At 39.5% G+C, this 22,600-nt stretch overlaps 1 protein-coding gene across 2 annotated transcripts in view; it reads right to left on the bottom strand.

Moving 5' to 3' along the window:
• NWD2 (NACHT and WD repeat domain containing 2) overlaps positions 1-22,318 on the bottom strand; it is a 51,788-nt gene extending 29,470 nt beyond the window's left edge. The window contains exons 1-2 of one of the 2 annotated variants that reach the window (XM_071432568.1): positions 22,024-22,318; positions 1,216-1,304 (exon numbers count right to left, since the gene is read on the bottom strand). In XM_071432568.1, the coding sequence (XP_071288669.1) occupies positions 1,216-1,304; positions 22,024-22,174 (240 nt within the window). In that variant the 5' untranslated portion in view covers positions 22,175-22,318. Of the gene's footprint in view, positions 1-1,215; positions 1,305-21,852 lie in introns of both variants that reach the window. The other variant, XM_071432567.1, reaches the window with a different exon arrangement.
• Positions 22,319-22,600: the final 282 nt, after the last annotated feature.

A 22,600-nucleotide genomic window follows, 5' to 3' on the forward strand; every position in this document is an offset into this window, starting at 1 on the left:
TTTGATTAAAAACCAGCTGCATGTGCATCAAGAATAATACACTGGGAGGAACAGGATGTTGCATAAAAGGCATTAGCTGTTCCCAAGCTACACTCTGGAGAGATGAATTTTTGGGGTCACTAAGTATGCAAGGAAAACTTGTGGATGCAGAGCCAGAATTTTTGGAAGACTGAACAACATTTGTGCAACATCACAAGCTGTATCTGTTTATCTTAGCAGAGAAATGGTTCCAGGCCTGCTGACATATAAAGGACTGTGAATTAGGACATATCTGATTTAAAGTATCAGTGACTTTAAGAGTGTTGCCAAACACACCTGTTTTGATCAAATACAACTCTTTTTATTACCAACTGGCTCTTGCCAAAGATGTGTATGAGTCTATTTCTCTCATAGAAAGAGAGGAAAACACAAACTTACTGAAACAATGGGAATGCTACAGTTGACATTAAAGAAAGCAAGTTCCATAGTATATAATCACAATAAAAATGCACCATGCTCAATTCATTTTGGTAATCAGTTTTGGCATTCACCTGGTAAATTATTTTCTACATTACAATGGAACTTAAATATGGTTTCTAGAAACACAACACAGTAATTCAGATGTAACATTATTTCTTATATACTCTGAATACCTAAAAGAGAGGTGGTGCTTTTTCATCTATTCAGAATTTTCCTAAAATCTGCTGTAAAATAAGTACATCAAAGTTCTGAGAGAGCAAGGCTTGTTTAGCCTGGAGAAGATACAAATGAGAGGGGATTTTATCCAAGCACACAAATAACCTAAGGGTGAGTGTCAAGAGGAAGTAGCCAGGCTCTTCTTGATAGTACCAAGCAATGGGACAAGAGGCAATGGGCAGAAACTGGTGCACAGCAAGTCCCACCTAAACATGAGGAAGAACTTCTTCACTGTGAGGGTGACAGTGCACTGGGACAGACTGGCCAGAGAGGGTGTGGAGTCCTCTTCTCTGGAGGTACTCAAAACCTATTTGGATGCAATCTGATGCAACTTGCTCCAGGTGAACCTGTTTTAGCAGGGGAAATGGACTGGATGACCTCCAGTCGACCCTTCCAACCCCAACAATTTTGCATGTCATTATGTGAAATAAAAGTTTTTGTAATTTTCTATTTTACCAATGATATTTAAAAATGTTATCTGTTCTAAATGGAGTTAATTTCAAGACAAATTAATACAAGATTCAACACAACGAAACCTACCTGAAATTCCAGGCCATAGTTTTCTCTGCAGAATTCTCTCAGCTTAGGATACACATGTTCTCTTAAGGCTCTCCTTTCTGCTATTGTATCTGTGTTGTGGAAAAAGATGCTATTAACAACATTTATACAAACTCTTCTTTTAGTCAGGGATACAGATTTTTCACTTAAAAATGAATCCTTAACACACACAGAGCGCTAATGAATATCAAGTGCTGGGATCTTATCTCCAAACTGTATGTTGTACAACACAAGGAAGTATTAGCATGTGTAAATATATGTAAAATCACATAAATGTGTTTGTATGTGTCAAAATTATGCTTCATACACATTTTAATGTGGCAGCATATTACAATTCAGTGGAGCTGAATTCATTTTGTAATTCAGCAGTCAGAATTTCTTTATTGTTTTGACTTCTATTTAGTTTCCAGAAAGTTGAATTTTACAAATAAGAAACACCATGGAAAAAAGAGATATACCAAAGATGAAAGAGATCTCAATACTCAGAAACAAATCAATAACATGAACTAATAACATTGTCACAAATGTATCACTTTCTTCACCATCTTTAATCTAATAGTATTCTGAAAGCATAATTCATCATTATTAGCATTATTTTTCTTTTGTCCAGATAATTCCTCCTATAATACCAAATACCCAGTTCTGATATCATGTAATTCTTACCATGCAAAATGACATGTTTTGATAATGAAGTACCATATGGCAATGACACCAAAATTATTATTAAGTTCAGTATGTCCAAGTAAATCTCAACACATTTATATAAAACCTACCACTTGCACATACAGTCAAATATGAAGTAAATTCAGTTAGTAGTGAAATTTTGTACAGATAATAAATTTTATTCTCTTTCACAAGACAATGATATGTGATGGATTTTGCTATATTGTAACTGAGTTGAGAACACACAGAGATAGAGCACTGTTGCTAAGTTATTTCCAAAAATAGAACAAAACTGTTGTAAACCACTAGCTCTGAGTGCCATGTATTGAAAAATGAAGTGTTAACTTATAAATGATGAGGAACATCTACTGCAGGTAATGCATTATTTGTGTAACTGCCCTGAAACAAAACAATAGATTACAACTGATTTGATGCTTCCCATATCATTGCAAAGAAGAGACATATAAGCAAATCTAGCAATGCTTTAGAGCCACAATCAGAGCCACAGTTGACAAACCCAAGTCAGATGTCTGTTCATAAAATCATGGTCACAGACTTATACTGTTTTCATCATAAAAAATATAGGAAAGTGTGAAATCTGTAATTTAATTTATTATAACAAATGAATATTCTTCTCACTGTTTAAGTGTATCTTGGAAATATTACACAAATGTGTGGTATAATTACCACTTATTTGCATGAAAGAAAGCAATCCAGAAACATCCAGAGAATTATTTCTCCTGAAATCTTCACCAAGGTAAAAAAAGTCTGTAACAAAACGTTCAAAATACAGTCAGGTTTAATTCAGTTTATCTGAATTACCATGGTTCTTCCTTCACAAACTTTTGATGTGGAAAAAAGTCAGAGACACTTTCAGAAAACATCCCCTCTAAGTGGAATAATGTAATACAATGCATTTATGCTTTAATGTTCTAAAATATGCTATGCTTATGTGTTCTAACAGTGGTCCAAGGAGCATTAAAGTCCTTGCTACATCACAAGCTTTCCATTTGAGTGTCCATATGCCATGCAAAGTGAGATTCTAAATCTAAAGTGCAGACTTCTTTTATATCCAATCTGAACACTGTTAATGAGAGACCCTGCTCTGGGCTACATTTGTGTGAGTGTAGCCTCAGTTTCTCTGGGGCAGTCATTCCTCTCCCTGACACCCCCTGGCTTCACCAGCAGTGCTGTGCCCAGCTCTGGGCACCCCAAATCAGGAGGATGGGGAGGAAACTGGAGAGGCTTCTGAGACAGGCCAGAAGCACACGGCCTACACAGAGAGATAGAGGGATCTAGTCCAGTGAAGAGTGCAAGAGGGAGCCAATGCAGCCTACGATTACTTCCAAGGCATTTACAAGGATGATGGAGCCAAGCTCTTCATGCCAGAGTGTACAACAAAGACAAGGATAACATATTACATCTTGGAAGTTCAGCCTGGGCACCAGGAGAAGCTCCTTGGAGCTCTTCAAGACTCAACTAGGCAAGTTCATGGCTGATCAAGTTTCTGCGGACAGCACTCAGGAGGGAGGTTAGCCTATGACCTGACCTGAGTCCCCCTATCCCAAACCAAACCCCAATCCCCTGGATAACCTGCAGCAATCCTCAGGAGAACACGCCGGTTTGGCTTGGTTATCCAGGCTGCTTGTACACTGCCCGGGAAGACTTTGGCTCCTGTCTGGGCCAGTGGGAGCAAAGCTGTAGAGGAAAGCAGCTGGTCCCAAGGACCCAATGTCAATGCCATATATTTTTCAGGGCATTTTACTTTACATTGAGCTCAACCCTCACAAACATTTGGAATGCATTTGGTGAGAACCTGGAGTTATCTTCCTGTTTTTTATCAAAAAGGAATCCATGCACACCAAGATGTGAGTCAAAGTGTATTAGATAGTGATGATCAAGAGATTCACTTCACTTGCAGATCTGGCTGAATACAGACACTTCCTACAAATATTTAGGAATAGAGTGAAAAAACCAGCACTCTCAGCTTAGACCTGCCTGTGTCAGTACATAAAAGGGATGGATGAGTTGCTCCCTCCTTAGGATCCACAGTCATTAATTTTCTCTCATACTTTAGTGTCTAAGTCATCCTTTCCTTGCAGAATGTAGTACACAGCTAACAAGGCTAATTAGTCAGAGGGTCACACAATTCCAACACAGCAATATTATTTTGGTTCCAAAGCAATGGTGTTGCTGTACCTTGTGATAAAAGCTAAATGTGTAGTTTTTCTTTATTTTAAATACTTCATTTTTTTATCTTCACAGTAACTGAGACCCTTAGATCAGTGATAGAAGAATTTGTATTCTATTTTTTTTTTGCTTTAACACAGGTTAATTTTTGCATGCAAGTTTATGAAGACACAGAGCATCATATTTTCATGATCAAGTAGAATAAACTCTGTTGAAAACCGAGTTATTACTCAGTTACTGAGATAAACCAAAATGATTCTTGCATTTTTAAATGAAAATCAATAATGTCTACAGCCTGGTTATTAAGGAAGCAACAATCTACATTATTGTTTGCAGTTACTTAAATGTGACAGCAGACAGAATGGCCTTAGGGATATAAAATAGGTGAAGTTGAAGGAACAACAACAAAAAGGATTTTTTTCTGGAAAAAAGCAGAATTTTAAATGATAAATAGGAAATATTTTGCCTGAAGTTTACAACAGGTAAAACCATGTTCTCCTACTTTTTGTTTATGCACATAGGATTTATACTGCAGAACCCTGCTGGCTCTAGTTTTAGAAGATGGTGCTGCTCCCTGCAGCTTAACATGCAGAGTCTTGATCAGAAAATGAAACAACACACTGCAGGAGTAGTGCTATATTGTAATATGTTAGAAATGAAATAGATAAAATATAGCTTCAACTAGAACTGTGGTCTGGATAAGACACTTGGCATACCCATTCTCTATTTTTATTCCTCATTTCATATCTAATGGAGTGTGCTTATCTAATTGGAATTTGAGTCTGGTGCTGATATTAATTAATTTTAAGAATTCCTGCATTTGAAATCAGCTTTGAAACTTTAAGGAAACAGAAGTGTATATAGTTAAGATGAACTCTGGTAATTAGTATGGATGGCAGATAAGCTGGTTTAATTAAATATAATCTAAACTTGATTTAAAGTGGTGGCAAATCTGTGAAGCTGGCAGCTCCTAACAACATCACACAGGCAAATTCCACCTTCCAGGCTGCTGCTGCAGATGAACAGATTAACTAAATTACATTCTTCTAGCAGTGAAAATGAGACAGTAGTTGTGAGATGAGCTTACTACACCTCTTAATGTTAATTCTGATACTCAGATATGCAAATAATAGTTCACAATAAACTGTGGGAATAAACTATGTCTGAAAAAACATAAGAGAAAACTTAAAAAACTCCCCCTACCCTAAGCTTGTCTCCAGTATTTAAACAAACCCAAACCCACAAGCCAGTGACTTGCTGAGTGCACATCTTCCATACAAGAGCCATCTCTTGCAGATGGCTGCCTCCTAAGCCAATCCACAGCCACACTGTCCTGCCCACCCCTACACTCTGAACTGACAGAGAATGTCAGCCCACCCTCCTTCTCATCCTGCTCCCAGGGGTAATCCTGAGGACTGAACTGAATTAGTCACATCTCCATCTACATCCATCCTGTCCAATAAACACAACTGTTTGTGTGCAGTGTGATTTCTGAAGGCTTGTGGCTCAGTCAAATCACTGCCAGTTTTCATTAGAGTGCGCCAAGGTGCTGCTTCTCAGCGTGAACTATTCCCATGCCAAAGTCTGACCTTCAAACACAAGCTGTTCTGCTATTAAAGTCACTTATTTTATTTCAATAGAGCAAGTATATTTTTCATTCTTGTATTAGTAAACAGATGATGTGTATTTACAAACAGTTGCCAAAGATTCATCTCTGGGATAAATTAAGTCATGGAACACAGCCCTGTTGAAGAAAATTTCAAAGTGTATATACGAGTGAAGAGTTAACATGGGCCTGATGGAAATTGCCTATTTTCAAGCACCAGCTATTCTGTCCTAAGACAGTTTATTTTCTTGCTGGTGCTGTACTGGTCTGAGTTCAGGCACAGTGATATGAATGGCTGTTTTCATGTATGTGGGTTGCAGTCACACATGGACTCGACCCAGTCAAGGCTTGATGCAGCAGAACAAGGAGATTGCTCAGCCCCATTCTCCTATCATGTGTTGCAAAGGAGGTGCCAATGTGGGCACAGTGAGCCTCGCTCACCACACTCAAAAGAGCAGCACATTCAAGTTGAACATTCAATCTGCTCATGGAAAAGTAACCTGTGAGTACCCATGCATGGTGCAAGCTAAGGCCCTCAAGCAGAGGAAAATCCTAATCAGGGAGGGTGTTTGCCCTGCCACTCTGACTGACAGAGGAACATTGCAATACCCAGCTTGAGAGAGCCAGCAGGAAAACTGCTGACTTACATAACAAGTTGAGGCAGGCAGCTGAACCTGGAAGAACCCAGAAAAAAAAAGAAAAAAAAAAAGAAAAAAGCTGCTCTTGCAGCTGTTCAAGGCACCACAGAAATGAATGTCATATGGGGTCACAGAGCTGTCTACAGGTGTCATCTCCAGGCAGTCACCCAGGAAAGAGCAACTCCTCCCAGTACATGCAGAAGAAAGAATTTCTGTATCACCTCCTCTATTCTTGGTGATCTCGTGCTTTGCCGTGGGTCAGGACAGACACTTGGAGGTTTTCACCTCATGTCTTTCAGCCCACTGCTCTGCTGCCAAAGTCTCCTGCCCAATTCACATCATTACATTTATTATCATTACATTTATTATCCAACATGATGTTGGAGTCTCTTGTGCAACTGTGGAAGCCATGGATGAGCAGTGAACTTCTGATCTAGTCCTGAATGCATGTCCACTAAGACACTCAGCTGTTTGCTTTCTCTAAGTTTTCTAAAGGCTTAGATTAGATAGAAGAGTAGAACAGATTCCTACCATAGGATTTTTTTAAATGCATTGCAATATTAAAAAAGTGTGGGTATTTTATAACCATTGTCTGTTAACTGCAGTGAGAATTTCTGCACTTTAATTATCTAAGGTTAAAAATTACTTAGCAGCAGTGCCAAGTAAGAAGTGTCTGCCAAGCCTCTTAATACTAGTATGTTCTTGACTCATATGACTGTTCAACTGAATTATTCCTCTTAAACTGCCCTTTTCACTGATAATGCACAACAGCACTGTGCTGCTAAAACTTCAAATACTAGGAGGTAACGTGTCCCTAAATATTATGGAAAACTTGTCTCTGAAAATAGTACCATAATAATAAGTAATTTTCATTTCTGTAGTGCCTTTCATCTCAGAGCATTTTGCAAGCAGTGAGTTTGAATCATGTTGCAGGTAAGGGAGGGGAAAAAGACTTGAGCTCCCTACTACCCTTGCCTTCCTAGAAAATGAACTACATAGACACTGCCGTAATTTTTTTCCCTTGGAGTTTCTGTGAGGAGAGAGCACCAGAATAGTCATCCAAAGCTTCCCAAGATTAGGTAGACCAGGGATGGGAACAGGTTGGTCTGAGTCAATTCTCCCTGTGTCCCACCCCGAAATAACAATGTCAACCTTGAGGTCTGTACTGGCTCTCTGGAAGGCAGATAAGAAAATGGACAGTCTGAAGACCATTCATTAATTCAACTAAACCCCCAAAATAACTAACCATCCAAATAAATCCTGATTAGCAAACCACTGCAACATTACTGTGATGTAACACAGCTGCGTGTCCTCACTCCACCTGATGGTCAGAGCTCTCTCAGGAGATGGGCACAAAGTCTGTGTGACTCAACCTTCTCAGTTCTTAAAAAACATAAATACAAGACTGGACTAAGCATTTCAGCCCAAAGGAATGTCTGCTTGTCATGAAAGTCAGAAGAAATAATGAAAAATAACATTAAGATGGTAAGTAATTCTGAAATGTGTCTCTCAAGTGGGAAGAAATGACAGGATGTGATTACAAATTTGTGATCTACACCAGAACACTCAAACAAACACACTTTCAAAACAAAAGACCTAACTAGGCAGGATTCAAAATGTAGGGTGTAATTATAAGCCTAAAACTTCTAGTTGCAGCAATTACCTCTTCCTTTTTAGCCCCAAATCAAACAATACCTGATTTAAAATGAGGCATAGTTTTCTCTGAAATGTTCCATGTTGTCAGTTCAGTAAGATGACAAATATAAAAAACACATAAACATTAAGTGCACATATGCAACATGTGTTTTTTAAATAATGGTTTTAAAGTTATAATGGTTTCACAGTGTCATTTTATAAAATACCTTACATCTTGACTGCTAATATGCTTAACCAGTGCCACCTATTGGTTTAACAATAACACCCAAACAATTAAAAAAAAAAAAAGGTTGGATAGTAAAATCAGAGGGGTCCAGACTCATGTTAAAATACAGAATTTAGGGGAAACATCAGTATTAAACTGATATAACAAAAGGGAAAAAGTGGTTCCTATATCCAAATATCAAGATTTAAATTATCATTATTCTCACGATTGTCTTCCCAATCTGAAACCGATGCTGGTTTTGACAGTTCTATTTTATGTGCAGCATGCTTACATGAAACAAATTTGGAATTGGATGCAAAAGTTGGTGAAGTTAGTGGAAAGATCTGCTAATCTCAGCAGATTTTAAATGAAGTTCTACATTTGGCATGCAATGAAAGCCTAAATCTTTTGATACCTTACTGACTTCCAGAGTCTGCATGAAATCTCTCAATCTATAAATAAATCAATCAACCCGTAAATAAACAGTACATACTCCTGTGTCACTCTAGTGGTGATGACATGGATGAAAACTCTGAAGCAGAATTTTATCTCACAAAACGTGTCCTAATTAACTAACCTCACATTAGCCCTTGGGAACACAGCACCCTTATATATAGATGTTCCTAAATAAAAGAAGAAGAGTTAGGTTGACCTGGAATCCTTCCCCAGACCTGCATAGGTGCAGATTTGCACACCTGCACATTCCCCCAGACTAGTGCTGGGTGCAGAGATGTCCTGGTGTCCCCTGCCCGTGCTTTGTGGCACACGCGGGAATGCCACGAACTGCAGGAGCTTCAGCACCACCCAGGCTGCAGGCAGCCCCTCTGCAGGGGGAGAGCTTTGTGCACTCTGCAACATGCACACTTGGAAGAATTCAAAAAAGTCTAATTCTTTCATGTAATAAAGCCAGTCAGGAAAAGCTCCTGAACCCATGACAATTTGCAAACCTTTACTGTGGTACAATTAAATAATGTGACGGGAGAAACCGAAGACACAGCACATTTAGAAACACCAAAATTAAGACTGAAAATTATCTCTGCAGAACACCAAAGGTTATGAAAAATAAGCACTGGAAAACAACAAGGCCTGTTAGGACAAGAATTTGTTACTATGATCAAAATAAATGTGAAAGAAAAAACTCTTGTGAAATCCAAAGGAGGAGTTCTGAATGAGTTGTAGAAAAATGCATAACAGTTGACAGAAATAAAGACCAGTGCAGAACAAAGGTTATGAGCAAAAATCCCACTGATTCATTGAGAGGTGTCAACTCACACTTCAAAAAATTATGGGATTTCCCAACAGAAGAAAGGCTTACAACACTGTAAAATGTTTTTAACAAATAAGTTATGTGCACTGCAATAACTTTGCTACTTTTTTTCTCACCTCACAGACCAAAGAGAAAACCATCAGGGTGCGTTACTATGGCATTTAAGGTAATGAGGCTGTGGCAGTCAATAAAGCAAAAGGATGTCAGAGACATTCTTCATCCTAACTGTAGGTTCAAGTGCTGGAAGACAATGAAGTAGTATGTTGTAGGCTTTGAGAAAGCATAAAGCACAGCAGAGCCCTAAAAAACCACAAGAAAGCCAGTCTCATAAAAGCACACACTTATTTCACAGTACAGCCTGGTACAGGACCATCACATGTACCTCATTCTGAAGAAATTCCAATAAAAACTCCTATTTGATTTTTCATATGGCAGTACTGCAAACCAATGGAAGAGCTCTGCAAGCACTGTTGGCTCCTGAGGAAAGTTGCCCTTCCTTTGTCTAAATTTTCTGCTTTAAGTGCACTAGCAATGGAGTTCCAATCCAGCTTCCATTCTTCCTTAAATTTGGTACAATACAGCCACAATTTGAGTGACTACAAAACTGGTGAGGTCTGTTGGGCCAACTGGAAAAGCACGACTGAGAAATGTGTGGGCTTCAAGCGAATGATGTGAAGGCTTTTATGCCAGAAGATGAAAAAGCCTCGAACCTGACACTTTTGGGTGTGCAGAAGCACCCACATAAGAATAAGAGCAGCTGCTTGCTATCAGTGCAGTAAGTTTGCATCAATACAGTAGGAGTTTTCTTTGCAACAGATTTTTTTTTCGTGATGCTAAATGGAGAGGATTAAATAACATCATTGAACAGTCAGAACAGCTCATGGCTGTTGTAGAAACTGCTATCAAAGATGAATAAATAAAATGACAACCCCAGCAAAGAAGAGCAGCTGCAAGAGGGCATTAAGCCCAGGACAGTGGGACTACATGAGGGAGGGATGCCAGATACTCAACTAGGGCTTGCCTGAAGAGGAGGATCTCAACTGATTTTTAAGGACCACTTCACTTCATGGCAGACAATTTCAACCTAGGTATTAACACCCACTTACAGGCCCTGTGGTACAGCAGTTCTTAAACTGAGAATTCCAACTAGGGCCTGCACTGAAACTCATTGAGCATGGCCAAATAATTTACAAAGCTGGCTCGTTTTGATGGATTATGTAATGTCTGCGAGGCAAACAGTGACTGACATGTAAAGGAAGAGTGATTTATCAGACCTTGCTCTCCTTACCCTTCCAATTCTAATGATTCATCAAAGCATTATTTTTAGTGAAGATTATGTAATCCAGTCAAAAAGGCTATTTTTAATATATTCTAAAATGTACCTGTTTTTATCAGTTATTCTTCTCATGTCTTGATTTTCCTAACTATTGCTTTCTTGCTGTAGGTTTTATTACTTTATTCTGCTTGCTAACCACATTTTGATGATTACATGTAAACATGTAACATTACATGTAACAGAAAATTTGCAGTTTAACAATCTTGAAGAGTTAGTAATTGAAAAAGGACAACCCATGTTATAGTCACTTCAAGAAGCAGATGTAGTTGAAACAAGTAAGTCTAATTTCTCACAAATACCTTATACAAGTATGATACAGAAAATAATATTTAAAGAAAACTTCCAAATGGCATACCAATTTAATTAATCGGTGACTGAACTACAGAATGTTTCCCAGATTTGCACTTTTGAATTACTTTAGCCATCCTCCAACTCTTTACTCTTGTTTTCCTGATTATAATACCCAATGAGTTATAATTACCTTTAAAGGAGGATGAAGACCTTCTATGCTGCTAAGCTCTCAGTGGCAGTGTAGAATCTGGCTGAAAGGGTGGACTTGACTTTATTTCCATTTCTTGCACTGCCAGACAGTATCAGTCTTTCTCAGTGCCTGCAAAGGTATTTGTCCCTTGGCCACAGAATAGAGAAAAAATTAATCTTTTATCTGCCACACCTACACAGTTAAAGGCAACTGAATTTATAACTGGAGATTTTGTTTGAAACTATTTTGAATTTACATAACTACTGTGAGGAGCTGACTGTGGCATTAACATTGGAACAATATACCAGCTGTGGAATTGCTTAATAGAATTATATAATATTATACCTGGCTGATTATAGAAAGTGTAAAATAGAACATTTTTAATTAAAACAGGTAGAGTGTAAAGAGATTATTTGCATTTTAATCTCCGTTTTCTAAAAAAAAGGAGGAATAAATGATGAGCTGTATTTTCTACGTGTCTTCTGTTCTCTTTTAAAAAGTATTCTTAACACATTAACTGACAAATCAGATCAGCAAATCACCATGTAAATAAGAGAAATCCTGTAAATGAGTCTCCCGTTCATAAATAAACCACCAAAGCAAAAGCTGTAACATGAGCCATAACATTATAGACACTTCATAAATGCTTCATTTCCAGAAAAGCTTTACCTGAAACAAGCAGACCACTGCAGGACATACATCCCTGATAAAGTTATTCTTACAGGAGTTTATTGATTGTTATTATCTATCTTTTATACAGATGCTCAGATTCAGTCCTGACATGGTAAAAGGATGAGGAGAGAGAAACTGGATCTGAGAAATTTGTGAATAATTACATACACCAGTTACTGAAAGTTATTGAAACTCATTCTAAACAAGGAAGTTTTCAATAACTTTTTTACTTTTGGTAATTGTACTGACTAATGAGATTATTTTGTGTCTGTATGTTGCTTGTAAGCATGACCACAGTGCTACTGAAGACACACCACTGCAGTATGCTGTAAAGTCTGCTTTCCTGTGGATTTTCTTAACTGGAGGCAGTTTGGAGGCAGCTCATGAAGAGTGAGATAATCTGCCAGGAATGGCACAGGTAAGTTTGCTCCTGCCTCAGACAGGAGGACAGATCTGAAAGCCTCAAGAGGTCCCTTGCAACCCCTGTAGTCTGTGATTTGCACAACAAAAAATGACTAATGAAATATCTGTCTAAGGTCCCTGGACCTCTGTTCCAGCCACACATATCTGCTTTAGGTGCCATGTCACGGAACTCAATGGCACAGATGGCTCAGTTCTTTATAATCCCATGTCAGAAATGACTTGCATTTCAAAGTAAATCATGATCCAAATTTTGCCAGTGTTTTGATGTACCAAATCAGGGATCACACAAACAGAAATGCTTCAATAACTTGTTTCAAGAGCACTACATAATTCTTCACCACTTTTACATGTAATACAATACATATATAGACAAAACAAGACCATCATCATATAATAATATGATCCTATAATTTTCCTAGTATTTTCTAGTAACCACTCCTAAAAAGATCAACACTTACTGCTCACTGATATCTGAGCTATCAGAAATATTATAGAGTGAAAAATACAAATTTTCTTCAGAACTTACTACTTTTTCTTGCCAGAACAGTACAGGCTGTGAATCTAGCCACCAGGACTATTATCAAGGAAGAAAATACTTTTCTTTTGATCTCCTTTTCTAGAATTTGTGGGGCCTTTATTACATAGCAGTAGGTATGGAAAAATAAAAATATTAACTCCTGAATTTCAAAAAATCACTTATAAAGTGGTCATACAAGATTTATGTTTAATTATGACAGTAAAGCAAGAACCTCTAGATGTGTCATGGCATAATTAGGTGTGGAAAATTCTTGGTAATAAGGTAACCCTTAGATTAGAGTCCTGCATAACACTCCTTTGGATCAGACTTCATACCTGATGCTCCTTAGATTGCTGGTGTAATTTCCTTATTTATTTCTTATTATGGCTCCATTGTAATAACTCTGTAGGAATAAGGACATTTGGATACCCAGGCCTTGACAGCTAACCTCTCTTTCTATATACACATACACAAAATTGGATCACTACAATGCTGGTTTTGGATAAAGTTATGCTTTTAGGGAGATCTGCTTCTAGGTACCCCTTCTCCACATATCCTCCCATGATTGTTTTTTGAGCTCTTTTCTTTGGTGAATGTGCACAGTCTTGTTCATAAAAATATTCCCAATAAAGTCAGCAGAACTAGGCATTTTACAGGGCAATAATCCATCTCAAGATCTGGAAAGGTTGTCACAACTACCAAGACTATTGACTAATTAGTAAAGCAACTAGACAAATTCATGGAAGCAAAGGGCCTCACAGGTTTTTAAGCACAAAGACATCACCTTCATCCTTTTGTCCCTCTTGTGATTTAATATTCTTTCATCATACAGCTGAAATTGCCAGTGTCAGAGAGGAGTATTGGGTTCCTCTGGTCCAACTCACTAAGCCTGATCTTACTGCATTTGTTTCTCCTTTATCTTGTGTGTAACAGCTGATTTGCATAACTTTTCAAGTATGGATAACTCCTCTCATCTAAAAACATTTAACCCACATGGTTTCTCATTGGTTCTCAATCATTTAAAAGTCATCTTAATCTAATATTTTGAACTTTAGTTAAACTCTGAAACTAAAGCTGTCCAGATAAGAATCTCAGTCATTAATTCTCCTTTCATCTTAATGTTTTGTAAAACATTACTGGTTAGAGACTAAATAAAAATTTCACAAATAACATTGCTATGTATCATACATATACTATAGTAACATTATCTATCTCAACTATCTATCTCTGCTTCAGTTTGGAGATTCATAAAGCCTAGATGAGACTGTGAAGCTACTCAATTGCTAGGAGGGTGAAATGGGCTCTATTAATAAATATTTTCAAGGGTTTAATCATTCCACAGAGCAGTGTTACTGTACTGAAGAATGCAGCTCTGCCACCCCAGGAAATGCTAGGAGCAGGCTGAACACGAGTATTTGACCAGCTCTGAGAGTTTGAAATCTGACCTCTTTAGCTATTTGATCAGTCCCAATGATTGATACACACAACAGCATGACTCTGGATTAAGTTCAGTGTGGAAGTCCTGCCATTTTCTAGTCTTTCCAGTTTCTGGCAGGAAGTGTATTTTGAACACTCGGATAAAACAGGTCTCTAAAGGTGACTTTTTTCTCTATTCTGCACAAGAATGACAGAAGCTGCTCAGGCCTAAGGTCTGTGCAGCCCAGTGTCCCACAGAGGGCAGTAACAGGTGGTGACAGAGGGAGCTAAAGACCAGGTCAAAGATAGATGGAGCCATTTAATTATGGTGGTGGTGAGGTGGCTAACAAAAGTTGCGTTTGGCACATGTCCTCCTTACCAGCACAGCACCATGCACATGGCACACTGCACTGATTTGGGCCTTCTTACCATTTACTCTGCTACACTGCTTGTTTTCAGCTACCTGTGATTTAGCCCTACTCCCCTTCTGACTACAGATTTTCTAAGTAAAAACTTCTCTCTGATACAAACCCCATATTAATAAGAATAGTGTCAGGCCTTATTTTAGAGGAGCACTGACACAACCATTATTAAACTGTGTTCTCTAATTCTATCTATTATTATTCTTCTTTAATTAAAATTCCAGTAAGGGACTAAAGCAGTTTTCTTGAACAGTGCTGCCTATATTAAAACCTGCCAGATTTCTCTGTAATCCATGCACATGACTATTTATGATATTCTATTTATATCTACCACCTTCAATATATTAAAACCTTAAATTACTGTAGGTAGATACTACTAATGTATTATTACTGCAGCCTGAAAGGATGCACACAAAATACTCTTTCAGCTGCTAAATTCAAAGAAATTTCATTTGTTTTACATGACAAAACTACCACTTGGGCACTGAACTCAGATCTTGAATTAGAAGTTTAGTAACTCCTTGAAGTTTTCCTATGTGACATATATTTTAAAATTGTCCAAACAAAACTTAAAGTCTAATGTAGGATTTTCTCTTGCCATGTTCACAATTCTGTGGACACACGCCCACACAGTCATTGTATGCAAGTTTCTTAAGAGGAATTATTTTGCTGCATGAGCTTAGAGATAGGACGCCAAGTTATGCAGTCAAGTACCTTTTGTACTCCACTGCTCTTATGTGATTACACAAATCCCACCACAAAATACACGTGGCCTCCTTGAAGCACAGCCTTGGAAATCCTCTTCAGCTTGCTGCTCAGCTGAGAGGTCAGCCCACTGCCCTTGAGCAGGCAGAAAAGAAGCTCCCCTCTCTTGACTGGAGAAGGCTCTGGGACACTGCCTACTTGGTGCTATCTCTCATTTAAAGGTCTCATACTATGCTGAGGGAGCAATTCCCAACAAAGACCCGATTCAACACCACTGCTCTTCATCATCTAATACATTATTTGAGAAATTAATATCACATGAAATTTGCACACTTGTTTCATTGTCCCTCACTGTACTTAGAAACTGTCAAGGGTCAAGAAACTCCCCTTCATCACTGAAGGAAAGCCACTGCCCCTAAGAATGAGGCACAGTCTAGCATGCAAATACATCCAAAGAAATAAAGCAATATTTGCCAAGTTAGAAAGAAAAAAAAAAGAAACAGTAGGTAGGTTCTGCTTTGTTTAATATTATTTTTTCAATGTTATGTAAAGCAGTCATACTCCTGTGCAAAGCCTTTACTTGTACAACAGCAGTCAACAGGATCTAGGCAGCTCTTCAGTACTGCTAGAAATACAACCTTGAGTGATCCCCTTTGAACATACTCAGTTCTCACAAAAGAACTGAGCACTACCAGCAAGTCTGAATATACTCTATGACAGTGTGACTAGAGTGTCACACATCCATTTATACCATGCTATACAGTTTAGAGTATTTTACATAATTTATGTATATGTGTGCATATGTGGGTACAGACAACTGTAGATACATAAAATTACAGTTTTTTTAATAATTAAAATAATGGACATGTGGTCAAAAATTTTAAGTAGATGATGTAAATACCTAATTCATTTGAAGCTGATAACTCCAGGTGTTGCTACCAGGAAGATGACTGATGACCAGGAGTTTCAGGTAACTTTGCTTATTTCTAAATAGCAAGAAGTCACAAACCCAACAAATTACATAGCTTGCTCTTCTACTAAAATACCCCCAACCCAACACCTCTTGATTATAGTACTGTTGCCAAATGCACATCCTACCTTTTGAGTATATGAATGAAAATTTTGTGGAAAAGGAAACAAAAGTTCTCAGTGTTTCCATTTGCATATTTTGTACATTTAGAGGAAATCCTTAGCCCAGTCCACAGGCTACATAAGCAGACAACTCACATGAAGAACAGGAGGACACGAAGAGCAGTTCTTTTCATACAGATTGTCAGATTATTACATTTTTTCAAGTTCATCTGTGTGACAGAATAACAGCAACAAAGGCTTGAGGATCTACTTAGCAAAAAACCATCTTGTACTGGCTGGTTCTGCCTTGCAAAAAAAGTTTAAGCCTACATAGAATTTGGTCATACAGTCTCAAAGAAAGTCAGATCTTGCTTTTTTCTCAATTACCCCAACAATGGAGTTGTTTCACAGCACAAGAGGAAAGAGAAAATTATACATAGGAGCAGAAGTACAGGAAATGGCAGGTTGCTTTCCAACTTAATAAACTGTTGGTATCTCTAACCTCTGGACCTCCTGAAATAAGACATATTTCAAGTCAAGGTTTACACCAAACCTGGGTACTTTACTGATTTTTCTCCCCCAGGCTCTGAAATACTTTAAAACTACTGAACTCTTTTCCCCTCCCCCACAAGTGGTAGCTTGGTTTTTCACTCTTAAACACTACAGTGATGTGCGTCACACAAACCCATAAATAGGTACAAAATTAGGTAACCAGAACTAACACTTAGCACAAAAAAAGTCCTGGAGTTATTTGTCTCCACATCTCCGCAACACCTCCTTTGCAATTTCATACACTTGAACATCTGTGGTTTTCTTTAGCTAAGGAATAAATTCCACTAGGATTATATAAAATTGTCTTTATAAAAAGATCTTCATGTAATGTATCCAAGTAGGGACACCATATGGTATTTTGGGACTGGTCACAACGGACCATCATTAACTAAGCATTATTCTGGCTTTTGAATATCTTTCCACTTTAACATTTCCTCAATTATATTTTCCTTAAGGAAAACAATATTTCAGGTAAAAATAATATAACAGACCGTGAACATGCTAAGAATGCCAGATTATGCACTTCTCTTATCACATATGGCAATAACTTTGTAAATAAAGCAACCATAGTTCTTCATCTGTTTTATCTACCATCACATTCTAAACTATTCACATGATTTTTTTTCTTTCACATGTACATAACATAGATAAAAACACATGTAATTCCTGCAAAGCAGCCTACAACAACAGGTCCAAATGAAAACACTGGTAAGACCTGTTTCTGCAGTCATAATTTAATTCTTCTCTAGTTAACAAAACTAACTGCTGGTGGCAATTCTGCTTTACAAGTATCATGAGAACATAAGTAAAGTTGGCACTGAATACTTACACTTCACAACAATGGAGTGTTTTTCAAATTATTAAGATGTTCTGGATGATGCATGTCAATGGAAATGAACTAAGGTGAAAAACTGAAGAGTAAACCAAGAAAACTCAAAGTCATTCAATAGCGTAAGACAAGGAAACCTTGCTCTGGCAATTCATGGGGAAGCTGGTGAAGTTCCAGCTGTACAGGTTGGTTTTATACTGTGCCTGTACAATGGAATCATTAAAGTGGTACTAATATCAGTAGTATCTTCTCATAGAATAAGGTCTTCATTTTATATTTCTGCATGTATACATAGGACTTCATACTTAAGATTGTCAATCACATCAAAACTAGTAGTTGGTTTAATGGTTTTAAAAAATGGGTACTGGAGACACAGAAACCATGACGAATTAAACAGGGCTGTTAAAACAAAGCTTGTTCATGATCTCATCAAAATTGTTTGTTTGTACAACAGAGAGTATTAATAGGCTAAAATTGGCTAAAACCTATTAACCAGCAAAATCCAGTAACAGCAATCCAGTGCTGGAACTCAAGAAGTATGCAAGGGTGCTGCTCAAAGGAGAGTGCCGTATGTAGCTGAAAGAGTGGCTGGGAAGGGGATCATCCTTGTCGTGTGAAGTGCCAGGTGCAACCCTGTTTACTCTTTGAGATCAGGCTGACTAACAGCACCTGTGTCAGGACACACTCAGGTTCTATATAAAGGTATTATCATCCTGTCTGCAGTGGAACCACCTGTGTGTAGGATTTGGCTTTATACACATCCCTTGTCAGGGCATTCATTTGTTTCTACTGATTACTAAGGCATCTTCACAACTAAAACTCCAAGAGATCAGAGTAAAAAAAAATATCCATGTCTTAACTGATTGAAACAATAACAAGACTTTGAGTCAAACTAGCAAAGTGGCTGATTTTCTCACTTTCAGAAGAACCAATAGGATTTAAAGTGTTCAGAGTTTTGACTGCTTGTTTCAATTCACTGGATTTCATTTTCAAGACAAATTCCTAACTCCATTTTAGGCACCAGTTTCCATGAGAGCTCAAAATATTCTCTGACACCACCAAGCTCAAAACAGCCAACTTTGCAACACAAATGATTTTATGTTTGAAGTAGTGACAAGAATCATTGGACTGTTCTGAACCTATATAGGGCTGATACCACAGTTCCTTGTAAAGGAGCCATATGGGAGTTTAGACCTGCTGTTTTTCACATGAATTGTATGTTCATGGCAGGCATCTACACAGGCACTACTGAGTAGCAGAGAAACTGTCATTAACTGACTGGCTGTTAATAGTGCACAGATTGCTACATGGAACAGTAAAACACTCATTACAATCAGGCAAAAATGGCTTACTTTTCTTATCACTCTGAAATAATGAAAATATCTTGAGAAAACCAAAACCAATACAAATCTTCAACTTCTCTTAGCCAAATTGCCCATTTAAATGCATATTCAAAATATTGCTGATTGCTTGGATCTACTGAAATGTGAAAACAGATTTATTTGTATTCAAATAATAGAACAACTTCCATGTTTCTAAAGATCTGGTCATTTTCAGTGATGTGAAGATGGATTAATTGATAACAACAACTTGAGCAAGACAATGCTGCTAACTAGTACAGGGAAATACAGTTTCACTTATCTACAAGATTTCCTCTAGAAAACAAAACTGCAAAATGAAGCAATCTTGCTCCTACTACCCATGCTCACTGTCTCCAGTTGTTCTTTTCAGGGACTTCTAGTTAAGAAATTTTTCAAATAACCACTTTCCTAGTTGCATAATAAAAGCATAATGTATTTCAGTCATACTGAAGTATGTTTATAAAGAACAGACCAAACACTGATTACCAGAGTTCTCCCCTACACACTTACTAAATATAATTCAAGAAAATTTCTTTCAGGCTTGTACACTTTCAGTGGTAGATAAATTATTCTTGTGGCTGCTAGCAGGATTAATCCACACTCTTCTCTGACACCACAGTTCAAGTCTACCTCTGAGTCTGGGGGCTCACTGCCCTTTTCAGGAATGCTCTGCATCAAGAAGAATGGGTATAAACTGTAGTGATAGGCTGAAAATTAACAAGAGAGGCCCTAGTCAGGCAAGTATAAATTGTAGCTGAATGTGTTAAAAGGTTTACTGAGTAGGAATACTTCAACCTTTTCTTCCAGAATTTTTGCACAGTGAAGTTTTTCAAATGTTTTACCAACAACAGTTCTATTTCAAAGTACTTTACTAGATGATGTCTAAATCCCATTATAGGCTAATTTCTTGTTTATTAATGTTTCCTTTTTCAAAAGTCACGTTTAGTCAGTGATACTTCAACAACACTGCTACCATGAATAACTAGTAATGGTTGTTTCTTGTCATTGAGAGTTCTTAAGTGTTCATAAACAAAACCTGTAGCCACTCTGAAATTTTTAAATTTTAAATTTTTGAATTATTCTTAAAAGCAGGAGCAATGCCACAGATAAAATATTTGGCATAAGGAGTGTTATTCATTGTGACCATGTGAGACTACAAGAAAGATAATGTAACAATCTTAAAATGTTCAAATTGTTTTCTTTCAGTGTTGGGATTTTTTAAAAGCTGATATTTTCAAATTACAATTCCAGGGCAAAATCCTGGAAATGGATATATATGGCTTTAAATCTCAACTTTCAGGATGAGTTTTCTGGGTTTTCTATTTTAGCAAATAACTAGCTCACATACCAAGCTACCCTAAATGCCATTCACATCACATGCAGAGGCATCAGCAGCTTCCCAGTTAAGGCAACACTGGCAGAAATCCATTTCTAATGATCCACAGTAATTTTCTTTCAGAGTTTCAGTTTTTCTAAAAATCCACAGTAATTTTCTTTCGGAGCCAAATAGATTTTTTTCCAATTATCACTATTTTTATATATCTTTGCTTGGATTGCAGCAATAAACTGCAAACATTTTCATACCCTCCTTAAAGAAGGTCATCTTTTTAAACAAACAGAGATGTTGAATATGAGACCAGAGAGTTTCCTTGTGTTGAAAGCAAGTAAGAAGTGCTGGAGGTGTGGGAGTTCTTCAAAGCAGCACTATGCCCAGTTTTTTTGCTTGTGAGCACTATTTCTCATACTCCTGTAAGTATTTGTGCCAAGACAATTTTAACTTCAAAGTTCAAACCATTTTGTCATTTCAGGCATGATTTTCAGATCTCTGATGTTTGCATAAAAGGTGACAGTATTGTTGAATTAGAAGTGTTGGGAGGAAGGTGGTGGGTGGTGGTGTGAAAGATAATTGTGAATACAGTGGGCTCATTTTTTTACAGACAAGTAACGTCACAAGTGTGAACGCTTAATTTATTATTTCCGTGCTTCAAGTGGGAATATGCTTCAGCAACTCCTATCTTACAAGTGGGAATGACACCTCCTGAATGCATGCAAATTCCTCGAATCAAAGGGTAATTTTAAAAATAGGCTTTAAACAGCAGGATGCCTAATTAATTCAGATACTGGCTATACGACCCCGACTTTATTAAGCTAAAACTGCAGGTTTCAAGGTATGCTTCCTTGGAAGCAGAGTATAGCCGCGATCAAAGGATCACCTTAGCTGTAGCCTCAGCCAGTTAAGATCTGCTTTCATTGTGCTGTGAAATCTACCGGAAACTCTTATTAACCAGACCCCCCAGGAGAGCTCTTCAAAACATCCCCCCTGAAAAGCCTCCCCTTCGCTAGAAGGCAGCCCGTTTCCGTGTCTCCAGATCCCCGTGTGCCCTGCAGCTCCGACAGCGCAAAAATGAGAGGATGCCCCGCGCCCCGGTGCCTTTCAGGCGTGTCATTCACAGACATCAAACTTAAGGAGCGACCTACCCCGGTGCCTCCGAACCCCGCTCCGAGCTCGTACACCCACACCCGGCAAAGCCCGCCCCATAACCCCGCTGCCGCCTCGCACCGCTCCCCGCACCGCCCGTCCCCGGCCCGGCCCGGCCCGGCGCCCTCACCGCGCCCGGGGGCCGCACGGAGAGGGGCAGGAGCCGGTCCCGGCCACGCCGCGGTCCCGGAGCGGGGGTGCCCGGGAGCAGCGGCCCCTCGGAGCGGGGGTGCCCGGGGAGCGGCGCGGGCGCTGCGGGCGGCAGGGGGAGCTGCGGGGCGGGCGCGGCAGCCGCGGTTACCTTCGGGGTTGGCGCTGATGAAGACGCGGACGCTCCTGCCGCTCGGCACCAGGTGGGACGGCAGCGCGGAGAGGTTGCCGGAGAACGCCGCCCGCCGCAGCGCCGCGTCCCGCGGGCAGGGCAGCCTGCCGCCCGCCCCGGCCGGCCACATCCCGCAGGGCGAGCCGCCGGCTCAGAGCAGCCCCCGGAGCGCCGCGGCGGCGCCAGCAGCTCTCGCCGCCGGCTGAAGGGCAGCGGCCATGCGGACCCTCGGGCTGCCCGGGGCCGCCGCCTGCCTCCGCGGCAGCGGTGCGGCTGCGGCCGCCGCCCGGCGCCGGAGCGCGGCGGGAGCGAGGAGACGAAGCGCCGGCCGCCCCCGCGCCGCTCCCTTGCGGCGGCCGGCGGCGAGGAGGGCGCGGGCAGAAAAGTTTGCGGCGGAGCGGTGCCGAGCGCGGCGGCGGCAGCCGGACCCCCAGCGCCGCCCGGCCGGGCGCGGCCAGCACGGAGAGCGGCGGGAGGCTGCGCGCCCGGAGCGCGGTCTGGCCGGCGAGTCGCTCTCGTTCCCCCTCCGCCAGCGAGGGTTTGCGGTGTCCAAAGC

This window comes from Agelaius tricolor, unplaced genomic scaffold (assembly GCF_023055355.1).
Source record: "Agelaius tricolor isolate 1412-34295 unplaced genomic scaffold, bAgeTri1.0.p SCAF_8, whole genome shotgun sequence".
NCBI lineage: Eukaryota > Metazoa > Chordata > Aves > Passeriformes > Icteridae > Agelaius > Agelaius tricolor.